The 26,471-nt window shown below is 46.7% G+C and overlaps 1 protein-coding gene across 1 annotated transcript; it reads right to left on the bottom strand.

The window, feature by feature from the left end:
• Nucleotides 1-11,120: 11,120 nt before the first annotated feature.
• On the bottom strand, nt 11,121-24,476 carry slc52a3 (solute carrier family 52 member 3). The gene is made up of 3 exons (XM_055652246.1): nt 22,075-24,476; nt 16,292-16,415; nt 11,121-11,900 (listed from the first exon to the last, which is right to left on the bottom strand). The coding sequence occupies exons 1-3, from the start codon at nt 23,127-23,129 to the stop codon at nt 11,688-11,690; spliced, it is 1,392 nt and encodes a 463-aa protein (XP_055508221.1). The 5' UTR covers nt 23,130-24,476; the 3' UTR covers nt 11,121-11,687.
• Between the last annotated feature and the right edge of the window lie 1,995 nt (nt 24,477-26,471).

The raw sequence follows: 26,471 nt of genomic DNA, 5'->3' as shown, positions 1-26,471 counted from the left end.
TTATTCTTTCTTTCCTTTTCTTTCCTTTATTTATTTATTTCCTTTCTTTCTTTCTCCTCTTTCACCTTTCACCTTCTTTCTTTCCAATATTTTTTCTTCCTCTTGTTATTTGTTTTTCTCTGTCCCTCTCTATCTTTTTTCTTTCCTTTGCCCCTTTCTTTTTTTCGTTCTTTCTTTCTTTCTCTCCTTTATTTCTTTCTTCCTTTCCCTCCTCCTTCCTTCCTCTCTTCCTAACTTTCTCTTTTCCCTTCCACTGTGTCCTTTCGAGGGAATCTCGCTGGCTGAGCGGGGAGTTGTTTAAAGGGAATTGGCTCCATTTCCCTTTGCTGCCCGAGACCTCTTGCCTCATCCTTCCTGCCGTCTGTACTGTCACCCTGCCCCCTTATCTTGGCAAACCCACCCCCCGCACACAGCTGTTGAGGACAGCAATCTATTGTCCCCGCTGCAGTGAAGTGTAAAATTGGGGTATTGAGCGAATTCACTCCAGAGACTGTCATCCTTTACTGAGAACAGATAGGTCTTGACAGTCACAGTGTTAACATTAACTGCTGAGACAGGACATGACTATTATGCTGCTCATCAAAAAATCGCAATGATCATCATGCCATGCGTGTCAGGAAACTACCGCGTGCCATTTATTATGGGTTGGCAGAGTGGGTTTATAGACTGGGAATTGCCTGCGACACAAAGAGATAAAGGCTTCACTCTGCTATCGGTGGGACTGTCAGCTCTGTATACAGCTGTTGCCTTTCCATGTCATTACGAGAGAAAGAGAGATCAACTGATGCCCATTTCTACTTCATATTATGACGGGACTTTATCAATTCAACACACGCTCAAACTCAGTGTAGAACGGCGTGACGTCATTCATATTGAGACCATTCAGCCCATTGTATTTCTACTGGCAATTTTGAACAGACCTTCATCGATGGAGTGGTGGAGCGTAGAGCCGCTAACTCATAGCACTAGAGACCCAGGGTTTGATCCTGACCTCGGGTGTTGTTTAGTTTATAGGCCAAAAATGCTGGAGTAACTCAACGGGTCAGGCAGTATCTCTGGAGAAAACGAATAGATGATTTTTCAGATCAAGACCCTTCTTCAGACTGGAACAGTTTAGTTTAGTTTCGAGATCCATCATGGTGTGGGGGATTGCAACCTGTTTCGACTAATGCAATCAATCCGACGTGCACAAACAAATGGATCAAATAGAACAAGTTGACCGACAACTTTAGGCTGTGCACGCCATAATGAAAGAAGAAGAAGAGATACAGCATGGGGAACAGGCTCTCCCCGTACACTAACACAATCCTACACACTAGGGACAATTTACAATTTTTACCAAAGCCAATTAACCTACAAACCTGCACGTTTTGGAGTGTGGGAGGAAACCAGAGCACCCGGAGAAAACCCACGTGGTCACAGGGCCAACGTACAAACTCCGGACATTCAGAACCCGGGTCTCTGGCGCTGTAAGGCAGCAACTCTACCGCTGCATCACCATGCTGCCCCGGTGTCTTTGCGGAGTTTGCACGTTCTCCCTCTGACCGCATGGGTTTCCTTCGGTTTCCTCCCTCACTCCAAAGACGTGTTGGTTTGTACGTTAATTGGCTTCGGTAAAATTGTAAATTGTCCCTAGTGTGTAGGATGATGCTAGTGTACGGGGTGATCGCTGGTCGGTGTAGACTCAGTGGGCCGAAGGGCCTGTTTCCACACTGCATCCCCATCTCTGTAGAGCCATGTTATTTGTCTACAGCCTAAAGTCTAATGTCACTGATCACATTCAATGAAGACGAAGACATTGTGAATGAAAATTTATAGACCAGACTGATCCAGCAGGGATTGTTCTGTTTGGATCTAAACAGGAGACTGAAGTCTCTAAATGACTCGAAGTCATAACCTTGGAGTAAATTACCCTGAAGTCTTGTTTTGATGCAAGCTTTTTTACTGCAAGGCACACTCAGAATTCAAAGCAAGGTTACGGCCATTACACCCCTTCTCTCTCAACGCCACATCGTGACAGGATGCTTGAATAATATGTTCCAGGTTAATTAAAATTCTAGTCAAATCTAATGAAGATTTCCACACTTACCATCTGTAACACATGGGGAACATAATTTATAAAGATCCATTCACCTCTGAATTTAACAGAGAAAATCTCAGACCGGTTATATTCTGATTTTAAATGATCTAAATGGAATCTCCACCTGCTTCAATGGTGGAGAGGGGGAATTATTTTACAGGGGGAATTATTATTACAGACTAGTTGGTTGAGCACAGTTTTCATTTGCCATGTTATAGAGTCCTAGCCATACTGCATGGAAACAGGCCCTTCAATCTATCTCTTCCATGACAACCAAGACGCTATATCGCAGCTAGTAACATTTGCATGCATGTAGCCCGTATCCCTTAACATTTTCCATTATTCATGTATTTGACCAAGTGTCTTTTAAATAAGGGCTTGTTAAGCTGTGGCATGTAAGAATTTCACTATTACTTTGCTGGTACATATGACAATTAAGCACTTTTGTCTCTTGATTCTTAATGTCGCCATGCATGTTCATTCTCTCAGTAATCGAAGCAAAAACACATAGATTCTGCAAGTCTAAAACTCATTCTTTTTCTCACTTCCAATCCACGCCCCGTTAGAACTTAGAACAGCACAACACAGGAACAGGCCCTACAGTGTCTGTGTGCTGGACATGATGCCAAGATCAACTCTTGTGTGAAAGTAACAAAACAGGTCGGGCAGCATCTCATGTTTCAGGTCAAGACCCCTTAGACTTTAGACATACAGCATGGAAACAGGCCCTTCAGCTCACCGAAACCGCACTGACCAGCATTCACCCTGTATACCAGCACTATCCTACACACTAGGGACAATTTACAGAAGCCAATTAACCTACAAAGCTGTACATCTTTGAAGTGTGATAGGAGACCAAAGCACGCGGGGAAAACCTATGCGGTCACAGGGAGGACGTGCAAACTCCGTACAGACAGCACCTGTGGTCAGGATCGAACCCGGGTCCCTTGCACTGTAAGTCAGCAGCTCCACCGCTGCTCCACTGTACTGCCCCTTCTTCAGACTATCCAAGTTCTAGCGAGATGCTGCCTGGCCCGCTGATATACTACAGCACTTTGTGTCTATTTTTTTGTAAAGCAATATCTGCAGTTCCTCGTGTCTCCAACTCGTATCTGCACATAATCCATGTCCCGTCCCCATTCCCTCTCCCTCAGTCGGTGTGTAGACACTTTTAGAGTTGCTGCTTCTGTTGATGGTGGGGTGATCAGAGCGATGAAGGAGAGAGCAGAGACTTTTTAGTTTTGTTTAGTTTATTGTCATGTGTACTGCGGTTCAGTGAAAAGCTTTTTGTTGCGTGCTACCCTGTCAACGGAAAGACTATGCATGATTACAATCAAGCCACCCACAGTGTACAGACACAGGAGAAAGGGAATAATGTATAGTGCAAGGTAAAGTCCAGTAAAGATCGATTAAAGATAGTCCGACGGTCTCCATGCAGGTAGATGGGAGGTCAGGACCACTCACTAGATGGTGATGGGATGGTTCAGTTGCCTGATAACAGTTGGAAAGAAACAGTTCCTGAATCTCATGGGGAGAAGCCAGGAGAAAGGTATTGAGGGAAAGATAGGTTAGTCATGATTGAATGGCGGAGTAGACTTAATGAGCCGAATGGCTTAATTCTGTTACTAGAACTTATGAACATGAACTTATGAATCTGTAGGTGTGCGTTTTCCCACTTCTGTAGCTCTTGCCTGCTGCGAGACGTTGAGCCCAGCCTGCGACTCTTTGTCTGACTGCAGCAGCTCATTGCTGTAGCTCTTCCGTCAGATGGGTCAGAGCCAGGCAGCTGACCGGGAGATGCCGGTGACACCAGGCCGGCCACGCTCCTTCCAACAAGCCCCGTCCCTGCCACGAGGAAGGTTCTGCGAGAGGGCCTGTCCTCCATCTGTTGACATCTTTAACCCTTCCCCATCCAGTGTCTCCCCGATGGGACTGCAGACTGTATCGGAGGCAGCGCTAGAGACCCAGGTTCGATTCTGCCGACGGGTGCTGTCTGTAGAAGTTTGCACATTCTCCCTGTGACCACGTGGGTTTTATCCGGGTGCTCTGGTTTCCCCCCACACCCCAAGGCGTTTGCAGGTTATTTGGCTTCTGTAAATTGTAAATTGTCCTTAGTGTGCAGGATAGAGCTAGTGTACGGGGTGATCGCTGGTTGGAGTGGACTCGGTGGGCCTGTTTTTGCACTGTAATCTGAAAGTTTGAAGTCTGAAGACTGAATTGTCTTCCTGATAGAAACAGACAAAGCCCATCATGCAAGTTTAGTTTAGTTTAGCTGTTTATTCTATGAGTTTAGTTTAATTTAGTTTATTCAGGATCTTGAAGATGGCACCCCTATCCAAGATGGCCCCCCTATCCAAGATGGCCCCCCTATCCAAGATGGCCCCCCTATCCAAGATGGCCCCCCTATCCAAGATGGCACCCAAGCCAGATGATCTCAGGTGACCAGGTGACTCCCAGTATGCTGGTCTCAGAAGTAGATCTGCAATCATTCATTCATTACAATCACTCCACTCTTTGAAGCCTTTAGTCCAACAGCAACATTCTGTACTTTAACTATGCTCATCCTAATCTCCTCCCACTAAATGTTTTAGTTTAGAGATACAGCGTGGAAACAGGCCCTTTGCCCCATCAATCTGCGCCGACCAGCGACCCCCGCACAGTAACACTACCCTACACACACTGGGGACAATTTACACTTACACCAACCCAATTAACCTACAAACCTGCAGGTCTTTGGAGTGTGGGAGGAAACCGAAGATCTCAGAGAAAACCCACGCGGTCACGGGGAGAACGTAAAACTCCGTACAGACAGCACCCGTGGTCAGGATCAAACCCAGGTCCCGGTGCTGCAAGCGCTGTAAGGCAGCAACTCTACCGTTGCGCCACCGTGCTGCCCATACAGAATAATGAAAGAGTGGATGTGGAAAGAATGTTTCCACTGGTGGGAGAGTCTAAGTCATAGCCTCAGAACTAAAGGGCACTCTTTTAGAAAGGAGGTGAGGAGGAACGTCTTTAGTCAGAGGGTAGTTAATCTGTGGAACTCATCGCCACAGGTGGCTGTGGAGGTTGTGTCAGTGGATATTTTTAAGGCAGAGTTGGGCAAATTCTTGATTCGAACGGGTGTCAAGGGTTTTGGGGAGAAGGCAGGAAAATGGGATTGGGCAGGGATCAGCCATGATTGAATGGCAGAGTAGATTTGATGGGTCAAATGGCCTAATTCTACTCCGAGAACGTGAATTTGTGAAATGTTATTCCCGTTATCCTATCTGTACACGGCTCGATTGTCATGCCTTCTCCTTTATCTCTCCCTTTCTCTAACACACTCTCTGCTTCTCCCTCTCTCTCCCTCATTACCTCTCTTTCTGTCCATCTCTCCTTTTTACTGTTTTGTCCTTCCTCCCTTTCTCTCTCTCCCTCTCTTTATCTCTCTCATTTTTGCTTCCTCCAATTTCAATCTCCCTGGATGAGATGGGTGTGGGGATGGGACTGGGACAGATTTTAAGTGGGAATGGGTTTTGTGTGGGTCATTGTTGGTGAGGATGGTGTTGAGAGGACCAGCAGCAACCAATCCTTCACATCGAAAATACACAGTGCTGGAATAACTTAGCGGGTCAGGCAGCATCTTTACTTTGCAGATACAGCATGGGGACAAGATCTTCGATCCACCGAGTCCGCGCAGACCATCGATCACCATGTACACTGGCATTATCGTACACATTTGGGAACAAATTACAATTTTTTGCAGTGTGAGAGGAAACCAGAGCCCCCGGTGAAAACCCACGCGGTCACAGGGAGCACGTACAAACTCCGTAGAGACAGCACCCGTAGTCAGGATCGAACCCGGGTCTTTGGCGCCGTAAGGCAGCAACTCTACTGCTGCGCCACCCCAATCTCTGGAGAATGTGGATAGTTGACGGTTCGGGTCAGGACCCTTCTTCAGACTGATTGTGCTGGGGGGGGGGGGGGGGGGGGGGGGGGGGGTGGGGGGGGGGGATGCTGGAAGAGCAGTAGGGAACAGAAGAAAGCCTGGTGAATGATAGGTGGATAGAGGTGAGGGGGAGGGTTTTGATAGACAGATGGTTGGACAAAGGCCTGAAATGAAAAGACATAAGGTGTGAGATATGGATAGAAGGGATATGAATGGTGAAGCCAGAAGAAGAAAGATAGGTAGAAAGGGAAAGGGGGGAGAGGGTAGAAATTGGTGCTGCTAGTCCAGGGAAGGGAGAGGGAGGGGGAGTGGAAAATAAGAAGGGGATTGTTTGTTGGTGAATTGGCTTCTGTAAATTGCCCCCAGTGTGTAGGGAGTGGATGAGAGAGTGGGATAACGTAGAATAGCTAACTCACAAGAAAGAAGAAGGGTCCTAACCTCGACACGTCCCCTATCCACGTTCTCCACAGTTCTGCCTGACCCGGTGAGTTACTCCAGCATTTTGTGGTTATTTTTATTTATTACAGCTGGGCTAAACCATGCCTGCTTCACTCATCAAGTGGGGTGTGGCTGCCCCCTGCTGGCTATCTTTGCCGCTACAATGCATACGTTTGACTAAAACCAGGCATACAAAGTTGCAAATTGACATTATAGGTTTATAGTTGCCACGTGTACCAAGGTGCCGTGGAAAGCTTTGTTTTGCATGCTATCCAATGAAATCAGATAATACTATACTGGTACACAATCAAGTCAAATTCAAGTCCAATAGATAGAGCAAAGGGAACGATACAGAGTGCTAAAAATATAGATTTCAGCATTGTACCAAGATGCCAGAGGAGGTACTATAACAGCATTTAAAAGATATTTGGACAGGTACCTGGATAGGAAAGGTTTAGGGGAATATGGGCCGAATGTGGGCAGGTGAAAGATGGGGCATCATGGTCGGCATGGGCAAGTTGGGCCGAAGGGCCTGTTTCTGTACTGTATGATTCTATGACTATAAACAGGTGAGGGAGTACAGTCAATTGTGGAAGAAAAGCAAGAGCGGCACGGTGGCGCAGCGGTAGAGTTGCTGCCTCACCGTGCCACAGACCCAGGTTCAATCCTGACCTCTAATTCTGTCTGTGAGGAGTTTGCACGTTCTCCCTGTGATCGTGTGGGTTTCCTCCGGATGCTCTGGTTTCCTCCCACATCCCAAAGACGTGCAGGTTTGTAGGTTAATTGGCCCTCTGTACAATTGCCCCGAGTGTGGATGAGAAAGTGGAATAACATAGAACTAGTGTCAATGGGTGGATCGATGGTCAGCATGGACTTGATGGGCTGAAGGGCTGTATCCTTAAAGCATCCAAACAAGTTGTCGTGCACCATCTGCCGCTGACCAGGACCAATAGGACAGAATGAATTCAGTATCGAGGTTAATGCCTCAAAGCATCTTCCCCAACCATGGGCTGCACAGTGGCGCAGCGGTAGAGTTGCTGCCTTACAGCGCCAGAGTTGCGGGTTTGATCCTGACTACGTGACCATTCAGTCTACGGGATGGCGAGGACTTGCATCTGTGGATGGATGGGTGAAAGGTGGACTTCTCCCCTGAAAACACCAAAAGAAAACAATGAGTTCACCAAATATGGTGCCATGCCACACTGAGGTGGTGTGGGGTGACCAGGAACCAGAATCAAGAATCTGGGCAGCACCGTGGCATAACGGTGGAGTTGCTGCATCACAGCAATAGAGACCCGGGTTCGATCCTGACCACAGGTGCTGACTGTACGGAGTTTGCACGTTCTCCCTGTGACCATGTGGGTTTCCTCCCACACTCCAAAGATGTGCAGGTTTGTAGATTCATTGGCATTGGTAAAATTATAAATTATCCTGAGTGTGGGAGTGTGTTGGTTTATGGGTTGGTTGGTTGCTGGTTGGCGCGGACTCGGTGGGTCGAAGAGCCTATTTCCGTGCTCTATCTCTAAAGTCTAATGGACTGCAAGACACCATTTCACCAAATGCTTCATCAAACAGCAAATATTCACAGCCTATAATGAATAAACACCAGGGCACCATCTCTAATGGGAATGTTCTCCTACACACTAAAGTTGTCAATGACAATTGGAAATTTTGAAAATCCAGGTCGTAGACAAAATGTTCAATTAGAACCCAATGATCCAGTCACAAGTAGCTGAATATGGGCCTTACAGCAACCTCCAATGCACAAACAAAACAATTTTATGGGTGATTTATTTTTAACGTGTTTCGTTATAAATGTGAATTTTAGCAGTGTACAAGAATCTAACCAAGCAGCCATCCTAATCCCATATTAGTTTGCCGCTAACCAGCTCCTTTGCTCTCTAGTAAAGCACTCCGCGACCTCTAAAAATCATTATCATTCCTCGATCAATAAAAAACAAACTCTCTTGTCGGACGGCCTTTAAAGTCGCAAACAGTCCAAGGTATTTCGCCGTTGTTGCCAATCATGGTTCAGAAGCTCACAACTCTGTGTAAGCGGGAGCAGTTCCCAGTCGTAAGCCTCACTGTGTTTCCTCATTATAGGCAACTCAGCCATCGGAAACCGTCTGCTTATCGACAAACTCGAGACCCGGCGGATTGTGGCTTCAGTGGCCGAACGGAAGACCCCACGGGCCACGGCCTGCAGGAGGAAGCCGCAGAGTTGGGCCCAGTGGACCACCGGCCTGGGAGGGGGAAGCCCACCGAGCCGGACCCTGCTGGTCCCCCGAAGACCAGAGACCGGGAGGAGGGAGCCGGCGATGACGGACGCCATGGGTGAGGAGCGAGGCCGAGGAGAGGAGAGGAGAGGGAACCGGGGTCTGGCCGACTGCACCTGCGAGGTCGACTGCGCGAAGCAAAGGTGGGCGGGCGAGGAGAGGGACGAGGTGTCCATGGCTGGAGGCCCTGCTACAGCCTGTGACTTGCCAGGAACCTTCACTGCTCATAAGAACTAGAGCGGGAACTTTTGAAAATGGCACCAATACATGGCACCTCGTGTATGCGGGCCCAGTAGACTATTTCTGTACATTTGCTAATCGAGGATCAGGGATATGGCAATACCCTACTGAACTGTTTGAATGAAAAAATATTTCACTGTGCCAGCACTTCTCACACGTAACAATAAAAGCATCATTGTGATCATTGAACCAAACTGTTCAGAGAAGAGCGTTTGCCAATATGCACTGAACTTCATAAAGATGAGGTTTCAAAATATAAATCAATAGTTCAAAGGTTGCAGGTTAAAATCGACTTTTTTCTTCCTCTCAGTGAATTAAATTAATAAATGCAAAGCAAAATGCTGGAAATTTGATATTAAAAACAGAAATTGTTGGAAATATGTAGGTCAGATGGTATCTGTGCAAAGAGAAAGAGTTAATATTAATGGTTAATGTTACCTTAATTAACAATATGGTACATGGATAGGATAGGTTTAAAGGGATAAGGGCCAAACGCAGGCAGTCAGACTCTTGCAGATGGGGCATCTTGGTCGGTTCAGGCAAGTTGGGCCGAACGGCCTGTTTCCATGCTGCATTCTATGGTTGATGGACTTTGATCAAAACTGTAAAAGTCTAAAATGAAACAAGTTTAAGAAATGTTCAAAAGCAAAAAAAGACACAAAGTGCTGGAGGAGCTCCCCGGGTCAGGCAGCATCTGTGGAGGACATGCGTAGCTGATATTCCAGGTTGAGACCCTTCTTCACACTCTGGCGCTGTGAGGTAGCGGCTCTGTGCCACTGTGCCCCTTTCACTGTGAAGATCGTGCCCTGGTTGAATCCCCAAACTGCAACACCTCGCACTTTTCTGCATTGAACTCCATCAAATATTCCTCAGCTGATCAAATTAGCTGCTTTATCTAAAGTGGCTGCTTTACCAAATACTCCCGTTCAAACTACAGAGCTGATTCTGAGCTTCCATTTGCCCATCACCTTCGTTCTCCGCACCCAATCCAACTCTGAACTTTCCATCATCAACATTTTTTAAGTTTAGTTTTGAGGTACAGCGTGGTAACAGGCCCTTCGGCCTGCTGAGTCTGTGCCGACCAGCGACCCCCCTACACAAGCACTATCCGACACACTGGGGACAATTTACCCCAGACAATTAACTTACAAATGCGTACATCCTTGGAGTGTGGGAGGAAACCGGAGCACCCGGAGAAAACCCACGCGGTCACGGGTAGAAAGTGCAAACTCCACATAGACAGCTCCCGTAGTCAGGATCGAACCCGGGTCTCTGGCATTGTGAGGCAGCAACTCTAACACTGTACACCGTGCCTTTCTGCACTCTTCCGACAAAGCCCAGCCTAAACTGGATGTAGCACTACCTCATCTTCCACCTTTCGTAGCCCCCAGTCCTTAACAAAGATCTTAACCTCTTCAAATAATCACCATCTTTTCTCAGTCAGCACCAGCTTCACTTCATTTAGCATCTCTTCATCCCCAGCCGTGCATAGACCATCCCTTTTGTCTTCTCTTTGCTTTAGCTCCAACTCTTCCCCATTCTGGTGAGAGGTCATAGACTCGTGGTCATAGAGTGTGGAAATAGACTCTTCGGCCCAACTTGTCCACACTGACCAGCATGTCCCATCCACACTAGTCCTACCTGCCTGCATTTGGCCCATATCCCTCTAAACCTATTCTATCCATGTACCTGTCTAATTGGTTCTTAAACTTTGTGATAGTACCTGCCTCAGCTGCCTCCTCTAGCAGATTGTTCCATACATTCACCACCCTTTCCATGAAAAAGTTACCCCTCAGATACCTATTAAATCTTTTCCCCCCTCACCTTGAACCTTTGTCCTCTAGTTCTTGGTTCCCCTACTCCGGGCAAAACACTCTGTGCATCTACCCGATCTATTCCTCTCATGATTTTATTCACCACACTAAAGTCTTATGCCCCGTCCCACTTAGGAAACCTGAACGGAAACCTCTGGAGACTTTGCGCCCCACCCAAGGTTTCCGTGCGGTTCCCGGAGGTTATCGGAGGTTTTTGTCAGTCCCCCTACCTGCTTCCACTACCTACAACCTCCGGCAACCACCTGCAACCTCCGGGAACCGCACGGAAACCTTGGGTGGGGTGCAAAGTCGCCAGAGGTTTCCGTTCAGGCTTCCTAAGTGGGGCAGGGGCATAACGCTTCACAGTTTTTCTCTCCACAGATGCCGCCTGACCTCCTGAGTGTTTCCAACATTTCAGTTTTAGAGCTAGCATGGAAACAGGCTCTTTGACCCACCCAATCCACCCCAACCATCGATCACCCATTCACACCATTTCTACATTATTCCACTTTCTCATCCACTCCCTACACACTTTGGGATGTGGGAGGGAACCGGAGCACCCGGACAAAACCCACGTAGTCACAGGGAGAATGTGGACCATGCAAACTCCACACAGTGACAGCACCCGAGGTTCGGATCGAACCCGGCTCTCTGGCGCTGTGAGGCAGCAGCTCTACCAACTGCGCCACCGTGCCACCCTTTTTTAAAAATTGAGATTTCCAGCGACTTTGGCTTCTAGGTTAGCAACTGGACAAGTAAAGAAACAATGGATGGGTCCAAAGGAGGCGGTGAGGTGTCTCTCGGAAACAGTAAAGTCCGTTGTCCCGAAGGTACAGTCAGTTTGTGGGCGGCAGGAATAGTTCACTGCTCTGCCTTCACCGCTGGGATCGCTGACCGCTCCGTGTTTTTGGTCAGAGGGGGCAGTTCGTGGTGCAGCTGTCCCCTGCTTGGAAAATCTCATACACATTCACAAGTGGAAACATGGTCAATGCTCCAATCATGGAGCCAAGCTGCACTGCAGCTCCACACCACACCAGGGCGCTGTAGCTCTCATCCCGGAAAATGATTCCAGTCATCACCTTGACATAGGACAGGGTCCCAGTAAATAAAATCCATGATAGGACCTGTGCAGACAAGAAACATCGCTTGTTATACAAAAATCACACCGTGAACTAAGCAAATAGACACAATTATATCACTGGCTGCGTGTAGAAAGGAACCGTAGATAGACACAAAGTGCTGGAGGAACTCGGGAAGTTGGGCACCATCTCTAGAGGAAAAAAGGGTTCAGAACCCTTCTTCATCAATCTGAAGGGTTCAGACCTGAAACATCACCCGTCCTATTTCACCACAGATGCTGCCTGACCACTTGTGTAATTCCAGCACTTTGTGTCTCTAGTGGTTGTAGATTGGTTCCATGTCATGGAGTCATAGATTCAGAGTCATACAGAATGGAAACGGGTCCATCATCCCAACTTGCCCACACCAGCCAGCATGTCTCATCTCCACTGGTCCCACCTGCCTGTCTTTGGTCCATATCCCCCTACACTATCCATGTACCTGTCTAAATGTTTCTTAAACTTTGTGATAGTACCTGCCTCAAGTACCTCCTCCAGCAGCTCATTCCCTACACCCACCACCCTTTGTGTGAAACTCCCTTTAGTTTTAGAGCTAGCATGGAAACAGGCCCTTAAGCACATCGAGTCCATGCTGACCATCGATCTCCCCTACACCAGTTCTATGTTTTCCCACTTTCTCATCCACTCCCAACACACTGGGGGCATTATAAACACACAAGCACAGTGGCGTAGTGTCAGCACAAAATGCCTTGTATTTAGTTTAGGAAGGAACTGCAGATGCTGGTTCATAACCGCAGATAGACACAAAATGCTGGAGTAACTTAGTGGGTCAGGCATCATCTCTGGAGAAAAGGAATAGGTGACGTTTCAGATCGGAACCATTCTTCAGACTGAAAGTTGAGGTGGAGGAGGGAGGGAGAGTGAACTGGAGGCAAGAAAAGGCCAGAACAAAACAGGACCGGCAAATCAGGGCTGGGATATCACGGGGGATACAAGGATGCAAACAATGGAACTGGTCGGACAACTGGAGAGGGACAGGGGAGGGAATGCAGGAATTTTCCAATTTCGTGAAATTAGAGAAATCAACATTCATACCGTTGGGTTGTAAACTGTCGAAGAAAAATATGAGGTGCTGTTCCTCCAATTTGCATGTGGCCTCACTCTGACAGTGGAGGAGGCCCAGGACAGAAAGGTCAGTGTGGGAATGGGAAGGGGAGTTAAAGTGTTTGGCAACTGGGAGATTACATTGGCCAAGGCGGACGGAGCATAAATGAATACAATTAATTTGTGTTCAACGTGTTTAGTTTAGTTTGGTTTAGTTTATTGTCACGTGTCCCAAGGTATGGTGAAAAGTTGTTGTGTGCTGTTCTGTCAATGAAAAATCTATACATGATTATGATCAAGCCGTCCACAGTGTACAGATGCAGGATAAAAGATATAATGTTTGGTGCAAGAGAAAGTTCAGTAAAGTCCGGTTAAAAATAGTCCAAGGGTCTCCAATGAGGTAGATGGTAGATCAGGACTGCTCGCTAGTTGGTGAGAGGAATCCGAAGGGTAACATTTTCACACAGAGGGTGGTGGGTGTATGGAACAAGCTGCCAGAAGAGGTAGTTGAGGCTGGGACTATCCCATCGTTTATAAAACAGTTGGACAGATACATGGATGGGACAGGTTTGGAGGGTTATGGACCAAGAGCAGGCAAGTGGGACAAGGGTAGCTGAGACATTGTTGGCCGGTGTAGGCGAGTTGGGCCGAAGGGCCTGTTTCCACACAGTATTACTCTATGACACTAAAACATAGACACAACAACAGCATCACAAAAGCAAAGAGATGAAACGTATGTTGTTGGCAGCAATAAAACTCAGGGGAAAAAAATTAACAATGTTATTTAGGCAATGTGTACATAACCTATAATCATGGCAAGTGTGGTTATAGATTATTAGTTTATGGCAAGAAGTAAAACCTCCTTAAACCACCAAAATGCTGATGTATAAATGCATTAAGCTTAAAACTAATTGGAACAACATTTCTACATTGCACTAAGAGTCTCAGGGGATAAGGCTGGTTCTCAACCCCAATCACAAATCTGATTAAAAAGTCTCTCTGGATCTAGTTTAACCATCTGTTAATCTTTTGAAGATCACAACATGGATATAAAGGAGGAATAGAGAAGGAGGATTCCGTTTAGTTTGAGTTTAGAGATACAGCAATGGAAACAAGGCTGACTATTGGTTACTCACTCACACTCATTCCATGTTATCCCACTTCCACATCTAGTCTTGACACACCAGGGGAAAATTATTTAGAGGTCAATTAACCTGCAAACCCGCATGTCTTGGGGATGTGGGAGGAGACTGGGGCAACTAGAGGAAAGTCACGCAGTCACAGGCAGTAGGTGCAAACTCCACACAGACAGCGCCCGAGCACAGGATCGAACCAGGGTCTCTGGTTGCCTCAAGCACCTCCTCTTCAATCAAAGAACTCCCAGAAGATTATGGTTAAGAGACCTTTGATTTTCTCAAGTGTTAAATCTCTGGTGGTGAATCTCTGGAATTCTCTGCCACAAAATGTAGTTGAGGCCAGTTCATTGTTCATGAGTTAGATGTGGCCCTTGTGGCTAAAGGGATCAGGGGGTATGGAGAGAAGGCAGGGATGGGATACTGAGTTGGATGATCATCCATAATCATATTGAATGGCGGTGCAGGCTCGAAGGGCCGAATGGCCTACTCCTGCGCCTATTTTCTATGTTTCTATGTTTCCATGTAAACTTGGGAATTTGACAAAAGTTCAATGCTCTTGTTGGTTTAACTTGTATTCTGTTTGTGAATTCCAGCCACTGAAATGCTAGCCTCTGAATTAGGCCTGAAAATAATCAGCGACCTCTATCTCTCTCACTCACTCACTCACTCTCTCTCTCTTCTCTCTTTTCTCTTTCTCGCTTTCTCTCTCTCTCTCTCTCTCCCCCTCTCTCTCTCCCCCCCCCCCCTCTCTCTGGCTCAATATCTTATTACATTGCTGATGCCAATATCTACAGCTCCGTGAAAGAGGTATTTGCAACAATAAATCTATTTTTCCTTCTCAACCCCATTCTCCAGCCTTCTCCACATAATCTTTGACACCCTTCAAGAACCTATCAATCCGCTTTAAAAACACCCAATTACGTTCCTTCCATTGCCGATTGTGGCAATGAATTCCACAGATTTACCAGCCGCTGGCTAAAGAAATTGCTACTCATCTCCTTTACATTCAGAGGGTCAGGAAGCATCTCTGGAGGACATGGATAGGTGACGTTTTGGGTCAGGACCCTTCTTCATACTGAAGAATGGACCCAACCCAAAACGCCGTTGATCCACGTTCTCCAGAGATACTGACTGACACGTTGTGGAATAACTTTGTGTTCAACCCAACATCTTCCTTTAGATTTTACTGGGTCCACTTCCACACATTAATTGAACTACAGAAAGAGTTAAAGTTGCATTTGATGTCCCTGAAATGTAGAAGGACAGGGTTAAATGCATGATGTGGGCTCATTATTGATTCACCCATTGTTAGCGAGAAATCCAAAAGCAATTGACGCACATGTTGCAATCTCAGGTCAGTTCTCACGGCCTTCTGCCCACATGAACCAGGGGAATAAAGGAAGCATTTGGACTACAGACAGCAAATGTACAGACACAGGTCTGGGAATGAAGACTGGCCACAAGTCAAGAGTTTTATTGTCATATGTCCCAAACGGAACAATGACTTTCTTATTTGCAGTATGTTACTGCATACACGAGTGTATGTGTATATATATATATATATATATATACGTACATACATATACATATATATGCATATACATACACACTTAAAACAAACAAACAAACAATAATAGTGCAAAAAGACTAAAACAATGCCCCCAAGTCTGTATCTCTAAAAGTAAAACTGAAGGAGGTAGCTGATTCAGATACTATGATAGCTTTTAAAACACACTTGGACAGGTATATGGATAAGAAAGTTATAGAGGGATACGGGTCAAACATGGGCAGTTGGGGCCAGCTTAGATGGGACAACTTGGTCGGCATGGATGTGTTGGGCTGATGGGCCTGTTTCCATGCTGTATGACCTCGAAACTTTAAATTGCAGATGCTGCAATCCTGTGCAAAATACAAAGTACTGGAGCACCACACAACAGATCAGGCAGCATCTGGACAGGTAACGTTTCGGGTCGAGACCTGTATGAATTTATGCCATCTATGACTTCTAATCCATCTTTAGCGGGCCCTTCAGCCACAAGTACAGCAATACCGGAGGAATATAAAGCGAGAGTGAAAGAACACAGGCAGGTGATTAGAAGGTCCAAGAGGAACCATGAAATATGATTGGTGATTCGGACTAAGGAAAGTCCCGAGGCTTTTTATATGTACGTTCACTGAATAACTGTTGCTACTCACGATGAGGGCAGAGCCCGCTGAGGAGTGCTCGAGTAAGGGGCAGGGACTCAGAGCGGCCATTACCATGTTATAGGCACCAAACATCGTTCCCAGCACAGACAGGAACGCCAACAGCACCAAGGACCTGGGGAAGGAAAAGGCAAGGAGATTGTCAATGTTTTGTTGCAACCTCTGCAAACAAACTGTTCCTTCAGTCATAATCCTAGTTCTGAAATGTTATTCTGACACAAATACAAAATTAGAAGACCTTTTTGAAATGAGATAACTTGAGAGAGAGGGGCGAGAGGGGAGAGCTAGAGGAGAGAGAGAGAGGGGAGAGATGGTAGAGAGACAGAGACACAGAGAGACAGAGTGAGATTATAATGAGAATTAAAACAACATTGTTATTTTATAAATATTTTTGTCATGTATTACATAGAACATTTTATATTATATCATATGTACACCACTCTCTCTCTCTCTCTTTCTCTCTGTATGTTTAAAATATATATATATATTTTTAATACATTTTAATCAAACTGTCAAAGCAAATATTGACTGACCAGTTGAGCCAAAGACCATGTTTAGCTCAGAGAAACAGCATAGAAACAGGCCCTTCGGCCCATCAAGACCATGCCTACCACCAATCACCCGTTCACACTAGTTCAATGCTATCCCACTTTCGCATCCACTCCCTGCACACGAGGGTCAAATTACAGAGGCTAATTAACCCACAAACCCACACGTCTTTGGGATAAGGGAGGAAACCGAAGTACCCGGAGGAAACCCACACGGTCACAGGGAGAAGGCACAAACTCCACTCACAGACAGCAACCGAGGTCAGGATCGAACCAGGGTCTCTGGCGCTGTGAGGCAGTGACTCTACCAGCTGCGCCACTGTGAGTCGTAAAGCCTAAGAACTATAATGGAGGTAGTTCTGATAATCGCCTAGCCTGTTCATGCCGAGTGCATTCATGGCATGCTGAAATCTTTCCAGTTCTCTATATAACAACTTTGTTCTCTTGGCCTAGTTACAACATCACTGCCTGCAGATTCCACAATCCATTTTTACAACCCCCAGTGCCAGCTGCATCCAATCCCTGCTTTAATCACTCTTCCTGTCATCATTTTATTGTATTCACCTATCTGTGAACCTTGCACCAGGTAACAGCCAGCAAGAACACGAGTCATGTCTCTTATTCAACTGTTTGGACGTGTAGGGAGTGAACCATAGTTTTGACGTGGAGCTCAGATAAAACCTGACTAGCACCTGGAAACATATTCTCCATAAAAAGGACACAAAGTGCTGGAGTAACTCAGCAGGTGAGGCAGCATCTATGGAGCGAGGGAAATAGGCAACCTTTTGTGTCAAAACCTTTCTTCAGACTGATGTGAGGGTGGGGGTGGGGGGAGCAGAAGGCTGAGGGAGAGCTTAGAGGGGGAGGAGAAAGTATGGACTACCTGATATTAGAAAAGTCAATGTTCACTCCGTTGGAGTGCAAACTGCCCAGCGGTATGAAGTTCAGTTTAGTTTACTTTATTGTGATGTGTACCGAGGTACAGTGAAAAGCTTTTGTTGCGTGCTAACCAGTCAGCGGAAAGACAATACACGATTACAATCGAGCCACCCACATCTATTCTTGTTCTCGAGAGATGCTGCTTGACCCGTTGAGTTACTCCAGCACTTTGTGTCTTTTTCCCCCATAATCCAGCACCTGCAGTTCCTTGTGTGTCAAAGATGGAGGGCATAACTTGAAGATGAGGGGGGCAAGGGGCCAACGTTTAAACGAGAAGTGAGCAGGATTGTTTTACAGAGAGTGGTGGGTGTCTAGAACACGCTGCCGGGGATGGTGGTGGAGATAGTGGCGTTTAAGAGGCTGTTAGATAGGCACATGGAAGTACAGGGGATGGATAGATATGGATGATGTGCACACACAGATTAGTTTATCTTGGGTACACAAAAATGCTGGAGAAACTCAGCGGGTGCAGCAGCATCTATGGAGCGAAGAAAATAGGCAACGTTTCGGGCCGAAACCCTTCTTCAGACTTGGCCTGTTCCTGTGCTGTGCTGTACTATTCAATGTCTATTATGTTTAGTTTCGATACAGCAGGGAAAAAGGCCCTTTGGTCCACTGAGTCCACGGCGACCAATGATCACCAATACACTAGTTCTATTCTGCACACTAGCTCTCTGGAGTGTGGGAGGAAACCTGGAGCACCCAGAGAAAACCCACGTGGTCACAGGGAGAAAGTACAAACTCTGTACAGACAGCACCCGTGGTCGGGATCAAACCTGGGTCTCTGGCGCTGCGAGGCAGCAACTCTACCGCTGCTCCACCCTGTGCCACCCACTGTGTCCTGAATCTGTCCGGGGAGTGAATGGGGGAGAAATAGATTACTGTGTTTACTGGAGAAACTCGGTGAGGTTACTGTGACCTGGATAACATCGTAAACTGTTAGAAGAAAGCACTGCTGAAGGGATAGACCAACAGCAGGAGAGCAAAGTGCAGAATTCAGGCAACAAATGCCAATGAGTGGTTTCCACGGGGAAAGGTGAAAATAAGTAACACTATAAGTACATTGCCAATCTTAGGCTGCCTTCCTTTATTCCTTGGAGCGCAGGAGGGTGAGGAGTGATCTTATTAAGGTGTATAAAATCATGGGAGGGATGGATTGGGTGAATGCACAGCCCACGGGTGAACATCGAGGAAGTGGACTGAACTTTGCTGCCTTCCCTCACAGTGGGAAACGTTGATCCCGCTGTGGGGGGATGTTTTTTTATGTTTAATGTTAAATTCTATAATGTTGTGTTTATTTCATTAGCGTGCTACAATGGCAACTTAAATTTCATTGCACCAATTGGTGTATGTGACAATAAATGTCCTTTGTCCTTTGACTTGTAGGAGAATCAAGAACCAGAGGACATAGGCATAAGGTGAGGGGGGGGGGGGGGGGGGGGGAGATTTAATAGGAACCCAGGTGATGACTTTTTCACACAGAGGGTGGCGGGTGTATAATAATAATAATAATAAATTTTATTTGTGGGTGCCTTTCAAAAGTCTCAAGGACACCTTACAGAATTTAACAAGAGTACAAAAACATATAATCGGAGTAAAATAAATAATAAAGACATCATCAATACACAAATTAAAGACAGAATTCGATCCAAAGACAAAAAAAAATCAAAAACACAATGTGAAGAGAGAGAAGCGGCAGCTAAACCACACCAGCGTCCACTCTCCCTTCCGACAGCCATCTTGGACACAAACTAAAATAATCACTTACACACAAAAATCATGTGTGTATGGAGCGAGCTGCTAGAGGAGGTAGTTGAGGCAGGTACTATAACAACATTTACAAAACATTTGGACAGATACACAGAGAGGAAAAGTTTAGAGGGATCATCGCTGGTCTCAGGGGTTAGAGGCGTCAGGGAGCATTGCTGGAGAAAGGGAATTGGTGACGCTTCAAGTTGGAACCCTTCTTCAGACTGAAAGTAGAGGGGGGAGGACTGGAGGTAGAAAAAGGGGGCGGAGATACAAGGAAGTGAACAGCAAAGATCTTAGAGCGAAGCTTCGCTCTAAGATCTTTGGTGAACAGTGGAACTGATAGGATGACTAGGATGGAGGGGTGGGAGAGTGAGGGGAGGGGAGGGAATGCAGGGGTTCCTGGAAATTAGTGATCTCAATGTTCCTGTTTCGGGTAGACACAAAATGCTGGAGTAATTCAGCGGGACAAGCAGCATCTCTGGAGAGAAGGAGTGGGTGACGTTTCGGCTCGAAACCCTTCCTCAGACTCGCGTTCCGGCTTCTGACACAAAACATCGCCTATTTCTCTTCTCCAGAGATGCTGCCTGACCCGCTGAGTTACTCCAGCATTTTGTGTCTTTCTGCTTTACAGGCAGCCTGGAGCATAAAGATGGCAAAACGTGTTTGAAGATGCTGGAGAACACAAATGAAAAATGCCAGTGTTGCTGATGTTGGACTCGGCAAAGACCCTGGAGTGAATCGTCTCGGAGAGCTGCTTGCACGGCCACTTGTTCTTGATAATGAAATTGTCAGTCGTAATCGCAAGCAGATATCTACTGATCCATAAACCATCGTCCTCAGGGCTGGGAAATAGCCGGGTCAACAAGCCTCTATCTCAAGAACAAGTCTATTATTAAACTTTCTGCAAAGCAGAACAATTTATTCGGATTTAATATGCGCATTTGCTTTCAGGCAAATTCCACTGCATTGCATTTCTGGCTGTTCCGACAGATGAGCATGGTTTGGGAACAGCTGCATCCAAGGCTGCAACAAATTGCACAGATTTGTGGACGTAGCCCAGACCATCACACAAACCAACCTCCCTTCCATTGACTCCATCCACACTTCATGCAGCCTCATCAAGGCCTTCAGCAGAATCAAGGACCAGTCTCACTCCCTCTTCTCTCCTCTCCCATCCCAGGCTAAAGTTTCAGGAGTTTGAAAACATACACCTTCAGATTCAGGGACAGTCTGTCACCAACTAGAGGGCGGTCCTAACCTCCCAGCAACCTCATTGGAGACGCTCTGACTATCTTTAATCAGACTTTATCTCGCACTAAACGTTATAGCCTTTATCATGTACCAGTACACTGTGGACGGCTTGATTGTAATCATGTATGACTGGATAATATGCAACAAAAGAAGTGTTTCACCGAACCTCAGCACACGTGACAATAAACTAAACTTCACGCTCAATAGATGCACAAACATGATATTGTAAGATCATAAGAACATAGGTTCAGAATTAGGCCATTCAGCCCATCAGGCCGAATAAAGGGATCTACCTTTAGATTGGAGACGAGGAGGAGAGATAAACACAAAAAGCTGGATTAACTCAGCGGGACGTGCAGCATCTCTGGAGAGAAGGAATGGGAGACGTTTTGGGTCGAGACCCTTCTTCTTTATCCAGAGCGTAATGAATCTGTAGCTACTTGTGGCAATCTGTAGATTCATTGCCACAAGTAGCTTGAAGGCCAAGTCATTGGGTATTTTTAAAGCGGAGATTGACAGGTTCTTGATTAGTCAGGGCGTCAAAGGTGGGCGAGAGGGAAAAATACATCAGTCATGATCGAATGGTTTAGTTTAATTTAGTTTAGTTTAGAGAAACAGCACGGAAACAGGCCCTTCGGCCCACCAAGTCCGCGCCGACCAGCGATCCCCGCACATTAACACCCACTAGGGATCATTTTTACAATCACCAAGCCAATTAACCTACAAACCTGTACGTCTTTGGAATGTGGGAGGAAACCGAAGATCTTGGAGAAAAAACCCACGCAGGTCATGGGGAGAATGTACAAACTCCGTACAGACAGCACCCGTAATCAGGATCGAACCCGGGTCTCCGCCGCTGCATTCGCTGTAAGGCAGCAACTCTACTGCTGCGCCATCGTGACTGATTCCACCACTGCGCCTCATTCTGCTCCTATGCCTAATGGTGTTCCATGCACGATTCAACCATCTGCATATGCATATGTCTGCAAAATATTTTGCATTTATACATGGAGACACAAGAGGCTGCGGATGCCGAAATCTTGCCCATTTCTCCCAGCATCTCCCCAAACCTACCCCCACTTGCGATTACCAAGGTACATTCTCTCAAATGCAGGAAGAACAGTCTTTAGCATCCAATACCCACATTTACAATGACATCTTCTGGATCGAGATTGACCCCCCCCCTCCCCCAGTGTCTATCTTCCCTCTTCTCTCCCATTCTTTCTCCTCATCCTTGCCCCTTGAAAGGACCACAACAATGTTCTCACGGTGGGTGTGACCTACCTGTTGGGCAGGATCAAAGCGATGACGCAGGCGACGGGATTAGCCATGGAGCTTAAGGCAGCAGAGAGATGGTAGGCAGTGTTACCGTAGGGCAAACACGAATAGCTCTGCACTGAGGGAAGGAACCCGTTGGTCAATGAATTCACCCAGAGCACCAGTAGGTAGAGGAACAGAAGCTGGTGCCTGGAATACCCACTGAGCTTTGTCGCTGTCAGGCTTTGCGTTTCCACTACCGCCTGCTTCTGAAGGTTCATCAGACTGGGGTCTTGGACATCACCCGGTCCCTTGGGGACGTATTTGCTCATTTCCCGTTCGACGGTGGATACGGGCACTACTCGAGCGGAGGTTCGCTCGTCGCCAGGCCTCCCGCGGGGTAGCAGGGCCACACGAGTGAGGAGAACAAAAGCCACCAGGCAGACGACCATCATGACCGTGAGGAAGGCCAGGAAGGTCTCGGTGGTGAAGTTGGCCTGCACGTAGTGTGTTTCCACCTGGTGGAGGCCGGCGCCGGCGGTGAGGTTCCCGGTGGTCCCGTTGTCCGCCTTCGAGATGTTGACGCACTTGATCATCCCGGCCCCCTGGCCGATTGCCACCAAACCCGGGACAAAACCACTCAGGCCCTCCCCAATGAAGTAAGTGGTCATGTACCTTGTGTGGAGCCTCATCATGAAGGGGAGGAAGGTCACTGAGGACGTGCAGTCCACCAGGGATAAGAAAAAGGTCAATATCAGAAAGGCTGTGCTGTGGAGTTGGCCCGCCAGGAGCGTTGTTTCCTTCCACAAGAAGACCAACAACAAGCTGGCCAAGAGGCCGATGCTCAGGATGACGTAAATGGCGACGACCTCCTTCAACTTCCCCGGTGCAAACTTGTGCATGAGGGTGACGGACAGAGGCCCCACGTTGGCCAGTTGGATGATGATGGTGAGGTAGGATGGTAGGTCCCAACCTTCAGGCAACACGTTGACAATGAGTGGCAACTCCACCCAAAGCCCATTGATGGCGATCCATGAGCCCATGCCGAATATACATGCCAGTAGATGCACAGCGAGGACCATGGTGCCGCCCGCACCAGGCAACAACTCAGTCTACGGGGCGGAGAGGATTTGCATCTGACGATGGATGGCCGAAAGGTGGACCTCTCTCCTGCAAACATCAACATAAAACAATGAGATCACCATCTTTGGTGCCATGACACACCAAGGTGCTTTTACACAGGGTAGAGGAATCAAGAACCAGAATCAATGAATCTAGGCTGCACAGTGGCTTAGAAGTAGAGTTGCTGGGCTCGATTCTGACTAGGGGTGTCGTCTATGTGGAGTATGCACGTTCTCCCTGCCACCGCGTGGGTTTTCTCCACGTGCTCCAGTTTCCTCCCACACTCTGAAGACGTGCATGTTTGGAGGTTAATTGGCTTCTGTAAATTGGCACTAGAGTGTCAGATCGAACTAGTGAATGGGTGATTATTGGTCGGCATTGACTCGCTAAATCGAAGGGCCCGTTTCCAAGCTGCTCCAAAACTAAATTAAACTAAACTTAGCTAGAGGTCATATGTTTAAGGTGAGAGGGCAATCTGAGAGGCAACATTTTCACACAGAGGGTATATATACCTCAGAGGAGGTAGTTGAGGCAGGTACTATAACAACATTTAAAAGACTGTTGGACTGGTATGTGGACAGGAAAAGTTTGGTGGGCAGGCGGGACCAGTGTAGATGTGGGAAGCTTGGTCTGTATGGGCAAGTTGGGCCGAGGGGCCTGTTTCTGTGCCGTATGACTCCATATATGCAAGGAACTGCAGATGTTGGAGTCCTGAGCAAAACACAAAGTGCTGGAAGAAGTCAGCATCTGTAGTGGGAATGGGCAGATAATGTATTGGGTTGAGACCCTTCTTCAGAGGGTCTTCTGAAGATCGGAAAGTTCCCGGACAGAAACGTCGTCTGCTCATTCCCCCAATTGGTATGAAAGGCCTTGTTACACACGGTACAACATCTGTGACTCCATGGTGGGTCAGAATCAGTGGGCTGAAGGGCTTGATGTAGTATTGTATGATTCAATAGTTCCCTCCATGACTCCTCATCCATTAATCCCACTAAGAATGAGCCCTTTGAATTTGAAGTCCTATCCACGTTGCTGTGAAACTAGCCCCTTTTAAGCCACTGTTGCTATGGTGAAACAAATTATTCATTCCTTTTACTTCCTCCAAAACTTTTTCCTTGGAACGTTCCAAAGTTGACGTCAACCGAGCGCAGCCATTCTGTTACTACACTCAGCTGGTAAATGAGTTACAGAGTCTGCGGGAGCCTTGCAACTGTGTTTGCTTCAGATATTCACGGAGGTGGAGAAACCTGGAGTGAGAGGACCATGGACACATTTTCAGCGACGCATAGGGCGGCTGCCTCACAGTGCCAGAGACCCAGGTTCAATCCCAACTACGGGTGCTACATATGGAGTTTGTACGTTCTCCCTGTGACCGCGTGGGTTGTCTCTGGGTGCTCCAGCAGCAGCACAACCGATTTGTAAACATGGTAGTCAATAGATAACATAATAAGCAAAGGGAAAATATATAATTAAATTAAAAATTAATAATATGGTGCAAAACAAATGAGAGACCCAAGTTCCTAGTGCAGCCAAGGCAGTTCGTAGTTCGCAGTTTAGTTGGGAATTCGTAGTGTTCAATACGGTGGGGAGGTCAGTACCGTAATGGGCCACTTTTTGTAATCCCCCGATCCTGACCTCGTGTGCTATCTGTGTGAAATTTGCAAGGTCTCCCTGTGACCGTGTGGGTTTCCTCCGGGTGCTCTGGTTTCCTCCCACATCCAAAAGGCCTGCAGGTATGTGAATTAATTAGCCTCTGTAAATTGCCACTACTGTGTAGGGAGTGGATGAGAAAGTGGAATTACAGAATTAGTGTGAACGGGTGAGTGATGGTCAGCATGGACACGGTGGACCAAAGGACCTGTTTCCGTGCTGTAACTTTTAATCAATTAAACCAGTGTGAACAGGTCAGCGATAGTTTACTTTAGACTTTAGAGATACAGCGTGGATACTGAAGCCAATTAACTGATCTACATGTACAACTTTGGAATGTGGGAGGAAACCGGAGCACATGGAGGAAACCCACGCAGTCACAGGGGAACTTACAAACTCTGTACAGACAGCACCCGTAGTCAGGATGGAACCCAGGTCTCTGATGTTGTAAGGCAGCAACTCTACTGCTGCACCACTGTGCTACCCCTGTTGGTGTGGATTCGGTAGGCTGAATGGCCTGTTCCCGTGCTGTATCTCTAAATCTCAGACTAAAACTGAAGTTTGGAGTTTTTTTTAAAAGGCTGTAAACTTTTTATATAAGCAAAAAAGTTGCATGAACAAGAAGGCTTATGGAGAGAGGGGTCAGTCCTAATGCTGCTTTTAATTCATTAGGGAGAAATGCAGATTTGTAAAAATCCTGATCCATTCATTGTTACAGCAGTGATTTTAATAACAAAATAAGCGCACTAATACATCCTACATCTCTCAAATGCCTTTGTTCCCTGACCTCTCCATTCCTTTTGCTCCTTCAAGATGCTATTTAAAACCTACTTCTCCCCTGCCTCAATGTGCGTTAGTTTTAATATATGTTTAGTAACATCTTACATGAAGCATCATTTGAATATTTTACTACCTTAAACTTACTACATATTGTAAGAAGTTTTTTTTTGCTGCTGAAAGTTTTCGACACACATCACGTTCCAAGAACTCTAGTGTTTCAAGAAGGTCAAACCAAGGAAAGAATTACTTTTGAAACTCTCTACCTCCATGGTTACACACTGACATAAAGCCCGTACTCTGAACAATAATCACACACACACAGACTGGGGGGCTTACACGCACCCACAAAGGTGCCCAGACAAGATGACAGAGCGTCCTACCTTGCAGAAGGAAATGGCCATTCAAGTTCCCTAAGCATAACTCTGCAATGCGATAGGACTCTAGGCTGTTTCCGCTCCAGTTCTCCTGGGCACTTGTCCAAACCACAGCCCCAAATACTCTCTTGTCCAATAACACTAACCCCACCACCACATGTTGTTTTTTGGCTTCTGTCCAGCTGCCTCTCCCAACATGATAAGAATAAGGTGCATTTTGTGAGTTTAGACAAAGGACATTCAGATACTTTAGATACACACAAAATGCTGAGTAACGCAACGGGCGGGCAGCATTTCTGGACAAAAACGATGGGCGACGTTTTGGGGTCAGAACCTTTTATCTTCACCTTCCATTTGCGAGCTGCTTTATCCAAAATAATTGTTAATAAGCCAATTGATGGTCTTTCTCCAGTTTTCATCTGGAGCTCACCAGCCCAAGCTCCCAGTTTCCAGGACAGTATTTCTGCCGAAGAAATTGTAATTCAGCTCATCATTTCA

This window comes from Leucoraja erinacea, chromosome 21 (genome assembly GCF_028641065.1).
Source record: "Leucoraja erinacea ecotype New England chromosome 21, Leri_hhj_1, whole genome shotgun sequence".
Classification (NCBI taxonomy): Eukaryota; Metazoa; Chordata; class Chondrichthyes; order Rajiformes; family Rajidae; genus Leucoraja; species Leucoraja erinaceus.
Note: the sequence above shows the minus strand (reverse complement) of the source record. Positions and strands in the feature narration are given on the sequence as shown.

Coding starts and splice junctions, on each gene's coding strand:
- slc52a3 (XM_055652246.1), bottom strand. CDS start 23,129: ATGGTCCTCGCTGTGCATCTACTGGCATGTATATTCGGCATGGGCTCA. Junction 16,416..22,074: donor GCTTTGATCCTGCCCAACAG/GTAGGTCACACC, acceptor TTCCTTCCCCAG/GTCCTTGGTGCTGTTGGCGT. Junction 11,901..16,291: donor CAGCGGGCTCTGCCCTCATC/GTGAGTAGCAAC, acceptor TTGTCTGCACAG/GTCCTATCATGGATTTTATT.